Below are 21,674 nucleotides of genomic sequence, written 5' to 3' on the forward strand. Positions count from 1 at the left end.
AGAGACATTGATGTAATTACACCCACAGTAGGGTAGCATCTCTGATACCAAGTGGCAGCATATTTGCAGATGTTCATTGTTTACATTATCTTAATAACAGAATGATTACTCTGAGCTGTGTAACCAAGGCAACACTAACACCCACTTGTGTAATCTGCCACATGCCACAACAATAGTTTTAGTCTGTGTCATCTGCTTTTGCTGATAACTTGCTTTCCATAGTAAAGAAATTAATCTTTAAAGTGGGATTTGTTCGGCTCGTATTATTAAAAGGGATGTAGTCAACATTTCTATGGTGGAACTTCTTTTCCTGGTTTGGTCTGAATGAAAATTTTAAGTGGTACAGTCTGTAACTTTATTATTAGTAAGCCTGAAATTCAGTTAATAAAAAGGTCAAAGTACAAAATATGCAGACATGATACACAGTTTAGGGAAAAACATATCCAGAAGCAAATCAGCATTGACATAATGTATGTAAAGAAAACTGAGAATATGACACTTGTTGGAATTATTTTGGTAACCAAAAAATTATGTCATAGTATTATTTTGGTAACTAAAAAATTATGTCATAGTATTATTTTGGTAACTAAAAAATTGTCATTATTTTGGTAACTAAAAAATCATGTCATTATTTTGGTAACTAAAAAATTATGTCAGTATTATTTTGGTAACTAAAAAATTATGTCATAGTATTATTTTAGATCATAATAAGAAAGCCTTTATCAGTTGCTGAACAAAATACATGGACTTAAAAGTAGTCACTAGAAAACCTGAAGTTACAGACTGTGCCCCTTTAATTTACAACCCGATCTTGGCAATTGCCGTGCCAACAAGTGTATATTAGGAAAGGAATCTTTGTGAGTGCAAGGAAATCAAAGTCTACTTTATATTGTGACAAGATAGAATTAAACATTTCTTCAAAATATGATCTCTCATGAGATATAAATTGCAAACTACCTATAAAAATTATATTTGTCATCATGTGTGGTATGAAAGTTTTTACAAAAATTTAAAGATGTGAATTTTAAAGAATTTATTGTAAAATTTAAAGGAATTAAAATTTAAATATAATTGAACATTGATGTCACTTCCTGGTAAAGGCTGTTGAATTGAAACAGTGCATTATGATATATCCTTATTTTCTTAATAAAATGGTAAGGGATCTTGGTTGATATAATGTGTATGCTTTTTCTAAGTTAACTATCTTACAAGTTTGTATAGTTTGGTGCGGAATTGTAACCATGGAAATGGAATTTTTAGTATGGGTTTATGTATATATTAAAGGCATATCAAGAAAAAACAAAACAAAGAAATGTCATTTTGTGACAGTTGAGGAGGTTCTTGCACTTTTTTTCTGTTTCAACAATTTCAGAACTCACTTGATATTTTTTCGGCGTAATCAAACCAAACTTGGGAGATTATACCATGTTCAGGCTGCAGCATTCTTTTCACTGAACAAGGAAATATCAGACAATATTTCTAGTTTAATTTAATCTGTTTCTTTGCTGTGTGTTGCATAAATGCTGTGCACACTAATATTCACCAAATTTAAAAAAAGGCTACATAAGAAAATGAAATGTTGTTGTGTGTTATGATATCAAGTTTTTGTGTTACACTGTCCGATGTGTTTAGGTTTTAATAATAATGTGTTTAATTAATGCAACTATAAAAAGCTTGATTGCAAGTATATTTGTTGGTGGTGCTGAGAATCAAGTGAAATATATAGTCATTTTTGGAGTGGTAACTTTGAAATGATTGCAACGTTTTGATTCATTTACTTTATGGGCTTGGATCATACATTTATGCTAATTACACACTAGTTTTATCTTTGAAACTGCATAATTAAAGGAGAAATTCAGATACATTGGTATTTCACTCATGAGACACGAATTTCTTTATGCACAAACAACTTCAAATGCAAAAGAAACAGTTATGGAGATGCCGTACACAGTGGGGATGTAGAAGGAGTGAAGTTACCATGTTGATTACCAGTATTACAAAATAAACAATTGAAGCCATTAAAATCATCAAGTCTGTGTAATATTTTCAGTGGAAGCCTGTTTCTACTGCTCTGTTAAAGAGTATATAGCAATTGATAATCACTTTTCAATGTGATTAACTGCTGTGTCTGTGGTGTCTCTGTTCTTGTTAGTCTAGAGTTGAATTGTGTCTATCTTTGTGATAAACCATCGTGTCCAATAGGTGAAACACCAAGGCAGCTTCATTTCTCCTGTAACATGCACGATCAAAATTCGTAGTAGACAGACTGAAACTTCGCAATTGCTTCAAATTTATCTTTGACCAGAACTCTCAGGACAGGTTTGGTCTGACAAATAAATAGATGGATGCAGAGAGAAACAAGTTGCATTTTCGTAGTTTGTAGGGGAAAGAATAAGGTATATGTCCCGAGTATCTAAGTGATATTTTTAGGGGGGGGGGGGGGTACATAATTCCATTCAGATGGTGTTAGTATTTACTGTTATTTAATGTATCATCAAATCTGATGATTTTTATTCATATTTTTCAGGTCCTACAGTCGCACCATTTTCATGTGCCGCAAACCAGGTTCAGTGTCTTGGTGAAACTTTATGTATTCATGTAACACAACTGTGTGATAATAAAGTGGACTGTACGCAAGATGGGTCTGATGAAGGGGCACACTGCAGTAAGTGATAACATAACATTGCATAGAACATAATGTAACATAGAACATAATGTAACATAATGGAACATAGAACATAATGTAACATGGAACATATGTAACATGGAACATAATGGAACATAGAACATAATGGAACATAGAACATAATGGAACATACAAAATAATGTAACAGAACATATGACAAGACAAGACAATACAACTTCAAGACAATATAATGCAATTCAACACAACACAACACAACACAACACAACACAACACAACACAGCACAACACAACACAACACAACACAACACAACACAACACAACACAATATAAGACAAGGCAAGACAGCACAACATAACATAAGACAAGACAAGCCAAACCAACACAACACAACACAACACAACACAACACAAGACAACATAAGACAACACAACACAACACAACACAACACAACACAACACAACACAACACTACACTACACTACACAACATAATTAGTGTGATATCAAATTGATGTTAAAGTCAGTTTTGTAAAAGTGATTGGTCTGTTTTAATTGCCTTCTCAGCAAATCAAAATGCTTGTAGATCAGCAAACTGTAACTATGGATGTAAAGAAGGCCCAACAGGAGCACAATGTTACTGTCAAGATGGTTATAAAGTTAGCGGTACAGCATGTATAGGTAAGTCAAATTATCTATTCAATTCGAAGGATAAAGGACAAAAGGGAACCTCTGGACATACGCATATAGGTTTCGATACTGTGTACCATATTTTTGTAGGAATACCCTGGTAACTCGTGGGGAATTTAGGTCAGTTTACTTACCCTTTTATGACCAGTACAAAAAACACTTGTAAAAGTTGATATTGATTGCAAGAAAGTCAAGACAATTCTATCATGAGGTATAACAGGACCACACTATGCTATGTACCACATACAAACTAAGTTGTATGTACTCATACAGAAAGTATGGGATTTATACCCTGGTTTTTCCATGTGTATGTCACTGGTTTATTGGTTCCGTGAAAGAAAAGGTACATGAATCACAAATAGAAATTAATATTAAGATAGATTGAAAAATATGCATTCAAATTGTTTCTAAAAAAAAATGTGAAAAAAAATTTTGAAAAAAATATTATAATTGTAAACTCTTTTGACCTTGGTAGTGGCAAGTGATGTCTGAAACATTTATTGGCGTTAATGTGATGAGGTGTATTCCTTTTAATAGATGTGAATGAATGTGAAGAAATTGTCGGTGTTTGTGAACAAATATGTTATAATAATGAAGGGAGCTATCAATGTAGCTGTATGGAGGGCTATATATCAAATGGTGACCAATGTACAGCAGATACAAGTAAGTGATATCTTTGGATTTGTTGAGGATGTGACTGTTTGTAGGGTGGGAGAGAATTGAGGGTGTCCATTTGTAGGGTGTGAGAAAAGGGGGTGGGAATTGGGGTGTCTGTAGTGTGGGAATGAAGGCAGGGTTGTATGTAGGGTGGGAGAGACAGGAGTGGTGTCTGTAGGGTGGGAGTTAAGGCAGGGTTGTCTGTAGGGTGGGAGTGAAGGGGTATGTGTAGGGTGGGAGAGAAGGGATGTGTCTCAGGTGGGCGTGAAGGGAGGTGTGTCGAGGGTGGGAGTGAGAAAGGGGTGTCTAGGGTGGGAGTGAGGGAGGGTTGTGTGTAGTGTAGGAGTAAAGAGAGGAGTGTGTAGTGTAGGAGTAAAGGGAGGGGTGTGTGTAGTGTAGGAGTAAGGGGCGAGTGTGTGTAGTGTTGGAGTAAAGGGAGGGGTGTGTGTAGTGTAGGAGTAAAAGGAGGAGTGTGTAGTGTGGGAGGGGTGTGTGTAGTGTGGAGGGATGTGTGTAGTGGGAGTAAAGGGAAGGGGATGTGTAGTGTGTGAGTAAAGGAAGGAGTGTAGTGTGGGAGTAAAGGGAAGAGTGTGTAGTGTGGGAGGGGTGTGTAGTGTTGAGGGGTGTGTGTAGTGTTGAGGGGTGTGTGTAGTGGGAGTAAAGGGAGGAGCGTGTAGTGTGTGAGTAAAGGAGGAGTGTGTAGTGTGGGAGGGGTGTGTGTAGTGTGGACGGCTGTGTGTAGTGTGGGAGTAAAGGGAGGAGCGTGTACTGTGGGAGGGGTGTGTGTAGTGTTGAGGGGTGTGTGTAGTGGGAGTAAAGGGAGGGGTGTGTGTAGTGTGGAGGGGTGTGTGTAGTGGGAGTAAAGAGAGGGGTGTGTACTGTGGTAGTAAAGGGAGGTGTGTGTGTAGTGTGGAGGGGTGTGTAGTGGGAGTAAAGGGAGGGGTGTGTGTAGCATGGGAGTATAAGGAGGGGTGTGTGTAGTGTGGGAGTAAAGGGAGGGGTGTCTGTAGTGTGGGAGTAAAGGAAGGCGTGTGTGTAGGTTGGGAGTAAAGGAAGGGGTGTCTGTAGGGTGGTAGTAAAATGAGGGGTGTGTGTAGTGTTGGGGTGTCTGTAGGACCCCTAGAATACATTATATTGACTCTTCTCATGTCTTTTGTTGTCTATTTTCTTATTGCATTGTAAAGATAAGGGTAAGCCTACATCATCGTTATCACCCCGTGTGTTACCATGGCAATATTTGAAGTTATTCACTCAATTTTATTTTACAATTAATGACTATTTACAGATTAGTTGAGTTCCTTAGCTCAGCTGATTTCTAGTTATGATTATTGTAAAACAAACACCCTTCATTGTTAGCCTGCATGGCAATAGAATTAAGTTATTGGTATTACGCTTACTAATATAGCTATGTAGTGCAGTGCTCTTACAGATAGCAATGTTTGTGTACTGATTGGTGAGGTTTGTGTCATGGTATGTTGTGTTGTGTGCTGTTGTGGTGTTTTGTGTCATGTTGTGTTGTGTTGTACGTGTTGTGTTCTGTGGTGGTATGTGGTATTGTGGTGTGTAGTGTTGTGTAGTGTTGTGTTTTGTGTCGTGTCATGTCATGTCATGTCATGTCTTGTCGTGTCGTGTTGTGTTGTGTCGAGTTGTGTCCTGTCCTGTCCTGTCCTGGTTTTTAGTGTATTACATGTTATTTTATGTTTTGTTACACTATGGTATATGTTATGTTTTGTTTTGGTTTGTTGTGTTGTGTTGTGTCTTTTTTTGTCGTGGTGTGGTATGGTGTGGCATTATGTTGTGTTGTGTTGTGTTGTGTTGTGTTGTGTTGTGTTGCATTTTGTGCTGTGCTGTTAAATGTTATCCTTTCTGGTGATTTGCTTTGTGACAATTATATTTGTAGTGTGGTGTGTGTCATCTGGTATTTTCTTTTTGTTTGATTACAAATTTATTGTTTTGTTTGTTTGTTTGTTTGTTTGTTTGTTTGTTTGTTTGTATTATCATGTTTAGCTTTGTTTTGTTGTGTGTATTGTTTCTGTTTATTTTATGGTGTGATTATGTTCTGTTTATGATGTTGTTGTTTGCTTCATGCTTTGCAGAGACTTCATGCTGTAATGGTACAAATGACTATAGGCCAGTCTCTTGTATAAACAGTTTTTATTAGCATTTTAAAATCATATTTCTACTATTTATATGCAGACTCTTTCCTCCAATGCAACCAATCTAAAGAATGCGGTTATATGGTGTTCATTGTTAACATGTTGTTTGTTACAACTCATAACATCTAACTAAAGTATTTTCCCTGCTTACCACAATTCTTTATAGAAAAAAAAGTGTAGTTACATTTGTTGTAGTTGTTAGCCCAGTATGTCCTGTTTCTCAATGTAATTGATCTTAAACAATGTTACCAGGAGAAAGCACAAGTTAGTCATAAAATGACTAGAGTGTAAACCTAACTGCCACAAGATGTCTTCCTCTTACTTGGAGCTATAGATAATAACAGTTGTGGCACTCTCACTGCATTGTAATCAGTTTGTTGTTTGTTTGATAACTGACAACATTGTGTATAAATAGGCCATTGCAGACTGCAAACAGGAAATTGAGAATACAGCGCCCTCACTCAAATTGGGGGTATCATCACCTCGTAGTACCATTTCTTAAGAGCTTTTATTCTGTACAAGTGTAAATCAGGGATGTTTTTCGTGTTGTTCAGACATCGAGGAAAGCAGCATTGCTCTATGATTAACCAAGTAACCTATACCATGTATACCCCCAGGGTACACACAGACAGGAAGTAGAGCGCCACCATGGCAAATTTTGCAAAGTCCTATCGACTACACTTGGAAAATGTGATAAATGATTGTAGCACGCAAGAAAAATGCTTTTGTTGGGTGTTAAGAGTTAGTTGCATGTGTGACCATACCTCCAGCATTTAAATTTCTTTATCTTTTCGATGCTTTATGGTAACAATTTCAAAGGTGGCTAAAGTACTCAAGTATCATGGCTGTCACTTCTGGTCCAAAATCTGCTGCCAAACAGCACTCCCGGTGTTTAAAGCAACTATTCTTTTGTTTTTCTGATAGCTGGATTATGGCATATTAGACCAGTCTGTAACAACATAGAGATTTTAGGGACGATCGGACAATGTCACACAAGCTCAGTAAACGAACTTTGTTCGTTTAGGCCAAAACCCACTCCCATCTCCCTCCGCCCCCTCCCCCTACACAAAAGTTCACAAGTACAACATCAACACATTTATGTATGTTGTATAATCACAGTGAACATTGTAGCAGTCAAACCACTATGATCTACTATACAAGTTAAAAAATATGGTAAACACATTCAAATACTAATCGGAAACCCAGCTCTGTATATCACATGAGCAGTAAATTTTGATCAACATCTCAGTAGTAAATACTGACAGTGAAAGTGAAGTTTAGCAATCACATTGACACCAGACCCTCTCCCCCTAAATGAATGAAGTGTCGTTTATTGTGACTTGTGTGATATTGTCCCATCGTCCCTTAGTAAGTTGTAAGTTCGAGAATTAAAAAACTCCTATATTTAGTAATTAATCATTGAAAAATTTATCTTTTTTTTTTTTTTTTTTTTTTTGCAGATGAAGAAGGCAAATTAATTATAGCCAACTCTGTGAATATACAAACACTATTGTTAAATGGAAGTGATGCCGGATTTAGTTATATCCCTGCAACAAGAGCTTTAGCTTTAGATTTCTACCACAGTAAAAATTATGTGTGTTGGATTGACCATTCCCTTGGACCTGGAGATATCAAATTAAAATGTGTTGATGGCACTACCATGGAGATATCAACTCTACAAGAATTGGAGATTTTCTTTTATCTTGATAGTAAGTAGTACTCAATACCCCCAGAATGACTCTGTACATGGTCAATAATACATTTATCATCCCCAGAATGACTCTATACCTGTTCAATAATACATTTATCATCCTCAGAATGACTTTGTACCAGGTCAATAATATATTTATCATCCCCAGAATGACTCTGTACATGGTCAATAATACATTTATCATCCCCAGAATGACTCTGTACCTGGTCAATAATACATTTATCATCCTCAGAATGATTTTGTACCAGGTCAATAATATATTTATCATCCCCAGAATGACTCTATACCTGGTCAATAATACACGTATCACCCCTTTTTTGACTCTGTACCTGGTCAATAATACATTATCATCCCTAGAATGACTCTGTTCCTGGTCAATAATTCATTATCACCCCTAGAAGGACTCTATACCTGGTCAGTAATTCATTTATTACCTCTAGAAATAATGAACCTGGTCAGTAATTCGTTTATCTCCCATAGAATGACTCTGTACCTGGTCAATAGTTCATTTATCACCTCCAGATATATGCAGTGTGTAGCCAATCAGCAATTTGAATATATATGTTTTGATGCTAACATTTTAGACAGGATATGAACAGTATCATTTTTTACTTTGTGGTGCTTTTGATGAAATAAGTTTTTTCCTAAAGAGATTAACAATTTGAAATGGATGCATTTGTATACCTATGGAAAAGTGAGACATTATTTTGTGAAAATTATTTTGATTACCCAAATGAAAAACAAAAGGTCTAATTATTTGTAAGCATTGCAATGAATAATTTCCATCTTTAACTAGTTTCTATTATTGTTTTGTTTAGATGTGGAACAATTTGCGATAGACTGGATCACAGGGAATTTTTATTTTGTGGACGATGTTGCAAACCGTATTTTTGTTTGCCGACCAGGTACTTCTGTCTGTATCACTATCATTGATACAGACTTGGTCAATCCGAGGGGTATTGCACTTGATCCAAATAAAGGGTAGGTTCATTCTGAATGTCTGTGCGTGTGACTGTTTTTAAAAAAACAAAAGATCTGGCTTGGCACAACACTTGAGGGCGCTGTTGCAATATTGACTGTTACTTCTATTGTCTGGTATCCTCCAGTAGGAGATTGATATCATTTGGAATGTGTTTTTTTTCAAGAAAGTTGAATTAAATCAACTCCCTGTGGTGTGGTGGTTAGCTCTCAGTATTAGCAATCGGGAGGTCATGGGTTCGAATCCCTCAAGAAACTGGATTTTTCTGTGCCCGAGTCTAACTCAGGTTGAGTGCTCTACAGACTCGATGGGTAGGCTGCATCACTTGGTTGTATCTTGCTCACGAGACGAAAGTGAATTGGGAAGGGGGGGGGGGAACTCCTGGAATAATGACTCGAAAAGTCTGGGACGATTACTCACATGGAGCCTGCAGGTGCTATGTTTGCTGGGCCTGGGTGACTCCAGGATAGCCTGTGGACTGACTGCGAAGGCTTTGACAGTTCCACAGCAATGTGATATACAGTGTGAAACATAGCCCTGTTGTGTAGTCTTAAACGTGAATGGATATCTGTAGAATTTTGTGATTGTATGTATATGTCTGCATAAAAAGAAAATCACTGGAAGCAATTCCAAGTGCAAAAAAAAAAAAGAAAAAGAAAAAAAAATTTGAATTGAACTGTAAACATTCAAGAAATTGATAACTTTGTATTTCAAATCCAACGTTTGTATTACAGAGTAATGTTTTTCACTGATTGGGGCTCACAACCAAAAGTAGAAAGTGCCAACATGGATGGAACAGACCGACGCCCTCTAGTGACAACCAAAGTAGTATTTCCACATGGTGTAACTTTAGACTATGCCCAGGAGAGAGTTTATTGGGTTGATGCATATCTAGACTACATAGAAGCTATGGACTATGATGGTACAAACCGAAGAACTGTAGTCAATGGTGTCAGGGTAAGGAACTTAAATGCCATAGATACAACTAGTAACATTGAAGTAAAGCACTTTCTCTATGTGCTACACTCATTTATAGCATTCATATCAAGTGTAAAAGTATACTGTTTCAATTGGTTTGATTACAAGCCTACGATGTGGCCTTTCTAAATGTGGTCAATTAGCCAAATGAAACAGTATACTTTATACTTGATATGGATGCTATAAATGATTGTGGTACATACAGAAAATGCTGTACTTTGGTGTTATGGGTTGTACTTGATATAGATGCTATAAATGATTGTGGTACATACAGCAAATGCTTTACATTGGTGTTATGGGTTGTACTTGATATGAATGCTTTAAATGATAGTGGTGTATACAAAAAACACTTTACTTTGGTGTTATGGGTTATACTTGATATGGATGCTACAAATGATTGTGGTGTATACAGAAAACACTTTACTGTGGTATTATGGGCTGTACTGTGAATATATATAATTTGCTTTTAACTAATGCTACTACACTATTTCCGCTATCCTAATGGACATTAATTTTTTCGGAAATAGTGTAGTCATAGTGTAAGTCCTTCAAGTCTACAGGTCAGCTAACTAACCATGGGTAATATAAAGGTAGATTTATATCAGGATATACACAACTGACAAGGTTAATACCGGTTTGAAAATATGTATTGCTAAGAAGGGTAAGGTGGTTATATGGGAGAAACTCAGATTTTGACTGTCATTTTTTTTTACAGGTTGAACATTTATACGGTATTACCATGTTTGAATTATATCTGTATGCCACTAATTGGCATGACAATAGTATTGTTAAAGTCAATAAATTTGATGGAACTGTTGAAGAGATTGCCACAGATATGAGTCGTGCTGGTGCTATCCAAGTTTACCATCAATATAGACAACAAGAAGGTGAGTCGAGAATCTATGACAGAAATCTAAACAGGGCTTGAATTTATTGTTTAGTCCAGGGCGTTTAGACTACTACTTAACATTGTATCAAGATTATCAAATAGCAGTAGTCCAGGACACATAGACTACTAAACATTGTATCTAGACTACCAAATTAGCAGTAGTCCAGGACATAGACTACTAAACATTGTATCTAGACTACCAAATTAGCTGTAGTGTAGGACACATAGACTACTAAACATTGTATCTAGACTACCAAATTAGCAGTAGTCCAGGACACATAGACTACTAAACATTGTATCTAGACTACCAAATTAGTAGTAGTGCAGGACACATAGACTACTAAACATTGTATCTAGACTACCAAATTAGTAGTAGTGCAGGACACATAGACTACTAAACATTGTATCTAGACTACCAAATTAGTAGTAGTACAGGACACATAGACTACTAAACATTGTATCTAGACTACCAAATTAGTAGTAGTACAGGACACATAGACTACTAAACATTGTATCTAGACTATCATAACATATCTGTTGAAACAATATCTCCAAAATTACTTCATTAATTACAATGAAAGTTGGTACACATCTTCCTCATGAAAAAAAAGAACTGATAATGTTTTGGTAAAAATCATATGAATATTAATGATGAATTTGCATAATTAATGATGCAAAAAAAAGAGCTTCATAATGTTCCACAGTACTTATCTTGTCATGTTTTGGTTTCCATTTCAGGGGATCATCCTTGCAAGGCAAATGATGGCAAGGGAGATTGTGCCCATATATGTATCATTTTACCAGATAATGGTAAAGCCTGCAGTTGTGCATCAGGTCACATACTGGCAAATGACGGCAAAACATGCACAGGTATGTATCATAGATTTGTTGTGGCATGAAAATCACTTCTAAGTCTGTTAATGATCTAATTCATAGAATAGTTGTACGTAGTTAATATAACTAGTCATATAGTCCTGTAGATGTAATGATTTGGGTAGGAAAATGAGTTTATTAAAATAAAAAAATCACTGCACACGCAAATGAAACCAGCAGTTGTAACTTTTTTGAACATATTAGCCCAACTCACCAGATTGGGTAAACTTTTTAGGAGGAATGCTTTGGAGCAAAATAACCTGGAGACTAAACAGTGTAAATCTACCGATAAGTCACAAATGCATAATATGATCAGTGGGGTAAAGCATGCTCATGAATTATTCATGTTGTATGGAATTGGGTTCCGTGATTGGCCAGGATGCCTCTATGTGTATGAATTATTCATGATGTATGGAGTTGGGTTCCACTGATTGGTCAGGAGATGTCTACATTTATAAGAAAACATTCTGAATTCGTGTCAAGCTTCTTGAAAAAGCCAAACGAGTTTTGAAACTAATCAAAAGATTCAAGTTGCTGTTGTGATCATTTACTAAAAAGCTATATCTCAAAATCCAAACATTCATCTTGGAGAGTTCACCCAGACTGATAGCAGGATTTGTTGTCGTCAGTTATAGTGAAACAAAACGCGATGAATACAGAATGTTTATGCTGCAGATTTTGTGACATTGCACTACAGTTGATAGATCTATGGTAATACTTGCTGTACTACTGTGGTCCAAGTACAACCATTGCTGAACATATTTTGCAATTGTTTCTATCTAGACAAACATTTTAGCAGTAGCATGCATTTGAAATTGTTGTTTCTGATGCCGTCTCTACTCTGGTTTAGTATGTAGACTAAAACATTGGTTTGTGGACGCTGAGTTTGACACAATGTACCATGGGTATTATTGATTGTTTTGTAGACTGCTCAGTTGTAGGCATGTCGGAATCAAATGTTCAAATGTCTGCCACTGTTAAACTGTTGTACAGACAAAATGAAAATGCTTGATAAGGTCTGCATTGGTTGTAAGTGATATTGAAAGAATCAATAACAGTTTTACAGAAGCCTCCAAATCAATATTTTGAAAAGTTTATTTTCACTACATTCTGCCCAGGCTCCATCAATTAAATACTTTGTTTGCCATCCTTGAATTTCCCCAAAACCTACCAGGCAGACAAAGAAAAAAAACAAACACAGAAAAAAACCACAATGATAGCATGTCATGTAAAATTCACTTTTCTGTTGATTCATTAACTGTTTTTACCTAAATCTATTTTTCTGGCGAAATAGAAATGTCAAAATCCAATATTTGTCTTAAGCTACTATTCAGATATATAATTAGTTGTTCTGAAGATATCTGAACGGTCTTTCCATTTACAATAGTATGAAATACGGCCTTCTGTGGAATTTTTGAGCAAAACAAAATGTGTTTGTTTTTCTAAATCTAACGACACACCTACCTCCATGTGGACATCAAACAAAGAATTTAGTCGATGGCGCCTGACTAAAGGAAATAACTCCTGATAAAAAACTCTTCTTTTTTTTATTTATTTTACCTTAAAAATTTGTGTACATCAAGTTTGATTTTCCCTTGACGGTACAGTGTGTATCATGCATACAATATATAGACTGACTTTGGCAAATACTGATAATACTCATAGAAACCCAGGCTCAGTTAAAGTGTTGAAAGAGTTTATGATTACAAATTATCAATTAAAGGGGAATGCCACTGCAGGAAATAAAAGGTATTTTCATAAACGTTGGGTTCTAGAGAGTCAATTCATGATTTCGCATCACATATCGTATCGGTTGCGAAGAAACACCAAAATAAATAAAACTCTTTTTCACGACTCCTAAGTGCTTCGTTCCTTCAGATTAATAGTCATGAATATTCAGTGTGCATCTAATAAATATTCATGTCTACTAAGATCCATTAGATAATGGTGTTCCACTGAAAGAACGATAGAGGTGAAAAAGAGTTTCAATATGGTGTTTCTTGTGTGAGGGCACCCCTTACAGAGTGTGTGTTTATCCACCGAAATTGAATTTGCCAAAGATAGTAAAATATATTAATATAATATACAGCCGGATATCAGAACTTGAATAAATTATGTTATCAAATATGACTATTTCAAAACATAATGCTCATAGATACATATGATATAGACATTATGTATATATATTATATATATGTATATAAATATTTATATATATCTCATTAGGCGACTAATGGCATAACTAACTGTTAGTTGCCTGATGATTTGCAACTGCGTGAAACACTGTAATGACTCCAGTATTTTGCATGATATTGTGTTATTTATACCACTCTACATACATATGTATTGAGCACTGTTTTACCATTTTATCAATCCTGAGTTGATATATTATTAGAATGAGTACATACACACAAAAACATATCAATATTTCTGCTGTTCAATACACATTCATTGTATGGATTGCAATCTTGGTGACATAGTTTGGTGATGGAAGGAAGCCAAGGCCTCTATACAAAAACACTTCATGCATTGACAAAACAGGGTGCAAGTGAGGTTCATTTATGGTTACTAACTCTTAAAGTCATTGTCATCAAGCTGAGATTCATGGTTTGGGTTTCTTAGAAAAGAGAATGTTTGGTCAATTTTTCAAAAAAGTATTAGATTAATGTCACCAGTTTTGTGTCAAAATTTAGCTTTACTTTGGGGCAGGAGAAATGTATTTTATTTTATTTTATTTTATTTTACTTTAATAACTTTATTTTATGTTATATTTTTTTACATTTCCTAATTTGACTTAAAAATTTTGTCAGTAGAAAGATAGTTTGTAACATTCCAAAGAACAAAAAATTAATAAAGAAATTATTATGATTTTTTTTCTCTCTTAAAATCACTTGTGTTTGTCAATTCAAAAGTGTAAAGTACCCTGTTTCTGTTTTGTTGTTGTTGTGAATTTCATGTTGACAGCAAGCTATGTTTATCGTGTCCATTTTGTCGTGTAGGTAAAGAAAATCAAAATTAATCAAAAAATACCACTTGATAAATCGACCACTTTTCCATATGCCAAGACCTTACTGGAAGAAATACTTTTTCGTAAAGAAAGTACTTTTTCTTGTATCATTCATCATGCTGTGTGGTAGTTTAGAAAATATCGCTAGATTTACTCCAGTTGGTGTGTAGTTGACTCTGACATGTACATTCATGCCATCCATACTAACCTGATATAACTAACTAAAACTAATACTAACCATTAATGGTTATCAAATGTTACCAATCATAACATTACATCATATACTATTCATCATAACCGTCATACATGTAACATATCCTTGGTGAGGTGGAATTTTCCATCATGTGTTCTGTAAATGTGTTGACAAAATAGCCCTATTGAAAACTATCAAAATGGCCTCCTTTATCTTCACCCCCTCAACTGAAAAAAGTGAAATGTTCTTTAACTGATATATGTTGAAATCACTTGAAGAACATTGGAGAATATGTATTTAAAAAATGGTTACAAGTTGGGAATTTTCGGAGAATATAACCAAAAAATGTGAAAGAAAAAAGTAGAGACTGTTGTGGTAAGAGACCATACAATGCACACTTTTGGAATTCTCAGTACCTGAAATAGAATATTACTGGCAAGGCACATCATAAAAATAACGAACATTCGATTTCTTTGTCAACACCATAACTTCCGCTTCATGTGTTTCACATGCATTACTTTTGATGTGTGTGAAAATGAGTGGACCTTGTTCTATTTTGACCCTTTAGCATGAGGTCAAAAGTTATTGCAGGTACTGAGAATTGTAGCCCATGCGATATCATACTAGTGTGTGTTACGTGCTAACTTTACCTGAAAACGAGGACTCGGGTACAAACTGTACCACTTTGATCAAAGGGGAGTATTGAGCGTCCCGCCCTCTCTTACTAAGTTGTATAGATGGAAGTTCCACCTCATGTTAAAACTGACTACCTTATGTCTCCCCCACCCTCACAACTCATAACCCATCTTTTTTCTTACAGATCAAGGTACATTCACCTAATGTTGAAAACAATTTATTTTAAAAACTGGAGGAAGTAACGTTCTCTTTATCTTGCCTTTGTCTGTACACTGTTATATTGCATATAATTGACTCCTGCTTCTTACTTTGATGTCAAAATCACTTCATGATGTCAGCATGTAGTTAATATTCATTAGCACCCTCATATCCTCACACCGTTTTGTGTTTTTCTGTCCTTTGAAAAATACCTTTTATAATCTGAATGGTAAAATTTTCCGTTGTCCTGGACAGTTACAGACACCCTAGCTTCATCAAAAAGTTTGTCTAGATATGTATGTTCTCCCAATTGCTTCAGACTCCCTAGCTTCAACAAAAAGATAGTCTAGGTACCAGGGTTCTCCCCAATCTCTGCAGACCCCTAACTTCATCAAGAAGATAGTCTACACCCCAACTGCTGCAGATACCCTAACTTCAACAGGAAGATACTCGAGATATCAGGGTTCACCGTAATCATTGTAGACCCCCTAATTTCACCAAAATGGTATTCTAGGTACCAGGGTTTGCCCCAATCACTAAAGAGTGCTGGTCAGTCAATTGATTTTGAAAGGTGTTAGTTATTTCATAATGTCTGACATCATGAAGAGGTCTCTAAAGTTCTTTTCTTTGCAGCAATACTCTCTTACCGACTTCTACAATTTCGTTTCATATTTACATTCCTTACTATTTATGTTAATTTTTTTTTGTTCGTTTTTGTGCTCTGTGAGCTGCTACATGGCTGACAAATCAAGCTATCCTCTCCTTTTCGTGTCTTATTTTTCGCTCAATTATTTCATCTGTGATGATGTAGAAACTAACCTAAGATTTTGTATCTTATCCAAAAAAGGCTGTTCTAATCTGCACATGCCACCCTCTGAAAGTGTAATCATGATCAATCCATGTTGCTGTGCATTGCAAACGCTATTCCTGAATGAAAAAAAAATAAAGCTGGCCAAATGCAATTGAAATGTATTTTACTTACCAATGGCTGTGATAATTATTGTCGGAGGGCATGTGACTAATTTATCGAAGTATGATGTAGGCATCGGAACACCTAAGACTTCCAGCGCAAAATTCAGACAATGGGCGTATTTTCTATGTATTTACTTACATACTGCATATGATGACAGTGCTAATTTTGTTTAAGATATTAAAGAGATTCCCAACTATAATTATTTTATGATAACCTGTATGAGTTTTGATAGATTTCACACTCTGTGTTTGCAGGGCTGCTAAATTCAAAGTAGAAAGTTGGTGTCGCAAGTGTAACGCAGAACACATGCTTGTTATACGTACAGGACGTTATATTTAGACATTACATTCGGATGTCACATAGAATAGGACAGTAAGGATACAAATCTATACCATTGAGTAAATTCAGTGTTTTCCTAGCATTAACATCCTGAGTCACAAAGAGATACTGTCTGTGTAGTACTAGTAGGTGGCCTCTTAAGTGGGCAGGATAGTTGAATTGGCAAGCATCCTCTCCACATAGCCTGTGAACTCGGTAGTTTAAAGTGGCCATATGGATGAGAATTTGGTATTTATTTTGGATTTTTATTTGATAAAACAGCTTCACTATGTTTTTCTACATGAAAAAATAATGTGAAATAACATATACCAAGTCCATGTTCACATCTCAATAAACTGCAAAACATTAAAACAATGTGTAAAATGTTTGTTATTGTACGTACAATAACAAACTTTTTACATTTTTCCATCCTTTTGCAATGTATTGTGTTATGAACATGGACTTGGTATATGCTCTTTTGCATTATTTTTTCAAGTATAAAAACATAGTGAAGTTGTTTTATCAAATAAAAATCCAAAATAAATACCAAATTCTCATCCATATGGCCACTTTAAACTCAGTATGTACCATGAGGAAAAATTAGCATATCATGTGTTGACATTGAGGTTATTTGTACTAATCTACTATGACCACATTTCCACATGGTAGCCATGAAAAATACTGAGTTTGAAATTCTGACTTCACAGGCTGTATAGAGAAAATGCTTGACAGTTTCACCATTGAAACTGAACAGCCAATATCTTAATTAAGGTGATTTTACTTGACATTCAAGGAGGTATTTGCTGGATTAGCAATGCTGGAAGTGTGTATGGTGTTTTCATGCAGACATGATATAACCATGAATTAGCCTACAGCCCCAGAATGTATTTGACGATTCATACTTTACTTTTTACTGGCAATTGTCACTTTACAAAATCATAAATTGTGAATAACTTGATTATCATCACTGATAACTTAATTTTCATTGAAAGGAACTTCCTCATGTGCAATACTAATATAACCATTTTGACCTTAGAAATAACATTTTTTTCTTCTTCAGTTTTTGTTTTTATGAATAACATTTTCATAAGATTTAAAAAACTCAAGAATTTTTTTAATTTTATGTGATGGTTTGGATAAAAGTCACCATTTATATTTCTTTTTTGTCGTTGATGTTCAGTATTCAGAAAGGCACTTTTAACTTAAAATTAAGGAAGCGATAAGACTGATTTTCCAAGGAAAAGAAAAAACTTTGTCTTCGAGTTTTTACAAAATTTTGAACCAGAATTTTTTGGACCAGTATTTTTGTAACGTTTCAGATTGAATTCGATATTTTCATGGAATTTCACCAAGATTCCTTTTCCCCCCATACAATGTCCACTATTGATTTTCTTGACAAGCTTAGGGTGTCATTTTCCATTTTTTTTTAAATTCACAAAATATTTCACACATATTACCAAATTATAAAATATGTTAGTATGCATAAAAATTGATCATGAAAACATATCTTCTTCCAAACTGTGACAGAATGGTGTGTCATGAAAAGTAAAGATGAAATAGCTGAACTATGATGCGCTGTCTTGCCAAAAAATGTGTAATTAAAAGAAAAATAAATTAATGTATGAAATATTAGGCCGATATGCAGCCTTTACAAGGTATGCACTGATTGGACAGCATACATTACTACTCTGTAATCATTAACAATACAGAATCTAGTGTATTCTTTCCATTGTCTTATAACCAATCAGAGTAGACCTTGTAGAGTGCTTCATATCATCTGCAACAACCAATTGAAATGCACTTACGCCATATTTTGACTTTAGTTTGGTGATGGGTTCACCCAACTGTTAACATTGAAATACTGATAGTTAGTTTTCCTTACAGCATCCCTAGAACCCCAGTTCATATTCTTTGGGAAAGGACAGCCAGGAAGCATCAAAGGAATGTCCCTAGATAAAAATAAGGAAGAGGATGTTATGATTCCTGTTGAGAATCTAGGAAATCCACGTGGTGTCGATTTCTACATTGCCAATGACAATGAGGGCTATATTTACTATACAGATAGTACAAATTTTGTCATTGGTCGTCAGAAAAAAAATACCATCATAACAGAAACTCTCATTGATACAGGTAAGTTACTTGTTGGCGTTTCCCTTTAGGTTGGCGTTGTATAGGTGTTTCCCTAAAGTGGCCATATGGATGACAATTTGGTATTTATTTTGGATTTTTACTTGATAAAACAGTTTCACTATGTTTTTCTACAACAATGTGAAATAACATATACCAAGTCCATGTTCACATCTCAATAAACGGCAAAACATTAAACAATGTGTAAAATGTTTGATATTGTACGTACAATAACAAACTTTTTACACTTTTTGCATCTTTTTGCAATGTATTGAGTTATGAACATGGACTTGGTATATGTTCTTTCGCATTATTTTTTCAAGTAGAAAAACATAGTGAAGCTGTTTTATCAAATAAAAATCCAAAGTAAATACCAAATTCTCATCCATATTGCCACTTTAAGTTGGTACCATATAGATGATTCCTTTTAGATTGGCACAATATTTGGGTTTTCCAAAGATGTTGGTAATATGTACATGTACATGTAAATGAGGGAGAATATCAGTGTTCAAGTGTGCTACATGTAAATGAGAAACCTGTGTTTGCGTGTAATTGTAAATGAGTTAGAACTTCTGTGTTTGAGAGTGCTACATGTAATTGGGAAAAATGTTAGTGTTTGAGTGTATGGCATGTTACTGAGAGAACATCTATGTTTGAGTGTACTCCATGTAAATGAGAGAACATCTGTGTTTGAGTGTACTCCATGTAAATGAGAGAACATCTGTGTTTGAGTGCACTACATGTAAATGAGAGAACATCTGTGTTTGAGTGCACTACATGTAAATATTTGTTGACACCATGCTGTATTGAAATTTTAGCAATTAATAACTGCGAAGGAATTGCAATTGATTGGATGGGAAAGAATATTTACTGGACAGATGATGGCCTCAAATCCATTAGTGTTGCTAATTTAACTGGTCATCATAGAAAGACACTCATCAAGGAAGAGATGGGACACCCCCGTGCTATTGTGGTTGATCCCAAAAATGGGTAAGTGGAAATGCCCCCCCCCCTCCGTCCCCCTCAACCAATACAAAAAATCATTCATGACATTGATTTTATATTTTTAATGGTGTAACAATGGTAACAGTCTGTTTTTCAGTTTACATAATTTGTGTACATGGATTATTTGAATGGTTTAGTTCTCATTTGCATATATGTATGCAATAATGTTGATTATATTCAATGCACTGCAAAGCAAGTATGTGTACCATCACAATACTAGAAATCACTGATAAATATTTTAGTACTGAAATAGTGTTCCAAATATTTTTCTTTGTTCGGCTATGAGTTGGTACCATAGGAGTCGATAGACTAGAAGTGACAAAATCCTTCGTTCACACATATCTGGCTGAATGAAGGAAGATTTTGTCAATTTTGGTAATAATATAATTATAATAATTTTCAAAATTTGGAAAAATAATATTGATTTTTAATTTTTGATTCATGTTAGGAGCATTTGCAGAACCAATAATGTAAATGTGCATAATTATGAGTAGTACAACCTGGATATATATCCCATATATTTTGTTTAAACTTGTTCAGCTTGGCTTGTGTGTGGTATGATATTATTCACCAATATCTTTCTTGTTCAGCCAAGAAAAAGACAGGTCACCTAAGGGGCCTTGTCTGTCATGACTATTTTCTGGCTGACTGGAGAAAAATATTGAGAAATAATATAGGTTGACCTCCTCAAGCACAATTCATGAAAAAATCAGGAAAACTAATGGTGATTTGAAACGTTTTGACCCATATTTTGAGCACTGCTGAACCAGTGACATGGGTTGTCGTGATGTAGAATGACCAGGGTATATATCGTTAAACCATATTTTCTGTTTAAAGACCATATCTTGGCTTGTGCTTGGTATAATGTCATGTATATTGTTGACTTCAGATATCTCTACTGGACAGACTGGGCTGAAGATGCAGATGCAGGTCCACAAGCCAAAATTGAACGTGCCAAGATGGATGGTTCGGATAGGATTGACTTTGTCACATCAACAGCTGGTAGTGAAATGTTATGGCCCAATGGATTAACACTGGACAGAGAGGGCGGTAAACTTTACTGGTGTGATGCCATGTATGACAAGATTGAGGTGATCAATTTAGATCAATCCAATAGAAGAACGGTAAGCTGAGTTATTATTCTAGATTCAAATGAAAAAAAAGTTATCTCTTCCCATAAGTTAGATGTTTATTTTACATTAGAAAGTTAAAAAAAACAATTATTGATAAAATTAATCAAAATTATTCAAAGCTGGGCATCTTATGGAATCAAATTTGTAGTTGCCACTTGACATGTTGTGTATACAAAAGGAATTCAATAAAATCTGCCCACCTTCACACAAGTCATCTGATTCAGGCTGATATACTTTGTCTAAGGCACTCTACATACTGCTTGTGTGGAATATCATGTTGATATAGGAACTACAAACATGTACATTGCAAGTTGCCTAACTCTGATGTGAAATTCTATGTTGATATAGGAACTAGAGTAGAAGTAGTTAGGATTTGCCTAACTCTATATGTTCTATATGTATGAAATTTAAAGTTGTAGAGGGACTAACTAACACCTTGGTGACATTGTTAGTTGTTAGGATTTGCTTAACTCTTACTTTGTGATATTTCAGATTGCCTCATGAGATAA

The 21,674-nt window shown here is 35.1% G+C and overlaps 2 protein-coding genes across 2 annotated transcripts in view; both read left to right on the forward strand.

Annotated features, from left to right (window-relative positions):
* LOC144450607 (prolow-density lipoprotein receptor-related protein 1-like) overlaps positions 1–12,587 on the forward strand; it is a 57,302-nt gene extending 44,715 nt beyond the window's left edge. Inside the window, exons 4-12 of the mRNA XM_078141251.1 lie at positions 2,528–2,665; positions 3,210–3,323; positions 3,870–3,995; positions 7,606–7,854; positions 8,675–8,837; positions 9,570–9,792; positions 10,529–10,700; positions 11,441–11,572; positions 12,502–12,587. Coding sequence (XP_077997377.1) covers positions 2,528–2,665; positions 3,210–3,323; positions 3,870–3,995; positions 7,606–7,854; positions 8,675–8,837; positions 9,570–9,792; positions 10,529–10,700; positions 11,441–11,572; positions 12,502–12,587 — 1,403 coding nt within the window. The remainder of the gene's footprint in view (positions 1–2,527; positions 2,666–3,209; positions 3,324–3,869; positions 3,996–7,605; positions 7,855–8,674; positions 8,838–9,569; positions 9,793–10,528; positions 10,701–11,440; positions 11,573–12,501) is intronic.
* Positions 11,451–21,674, forward strand: part of LOC144450844 (prolow-density lipoprotein receptor-related protein 1-like) — an 87,285-nt gene continuing 77,061 nt past the window's right edge. Inside the window, exons 1-4 of the mRNA XM_078141585.1 lie at positions 11,451–11,572; positions 18,785–19,030; positions 19,846–20,017; positions 20,922–21,156. Coding sequence (XP_077997711.1) covers positions 18,844–19,030; positions 19,846–20,017; positions 20,922–21,156 — 594 coding nt within the window. The 5' untranslated portion in view covers positions 11,451–11,572; positions 18,785–18,843. The remainder of the gene's footprint in view (positions 11,573–18,784; positions 19,031–19,845; positions 20,018–20,921; positions 21,157–21,674) is intronic.

The sequence above is a fragment of the Glandiceps talaboti genome, chromosome 20 (assembly GCF_964340395.1).
Source record: "Glandiceps talaboti chromosome 20, keGlaTala1.1, whole genome shotgun sequence".
Classification (NCBI taxonomy): domain Eukaryota; kingdom Metazoa; phylum Hemichordata; class Enteropneusta; family Spengelidae; genus Glandiceps; species Glandiceps talaboti.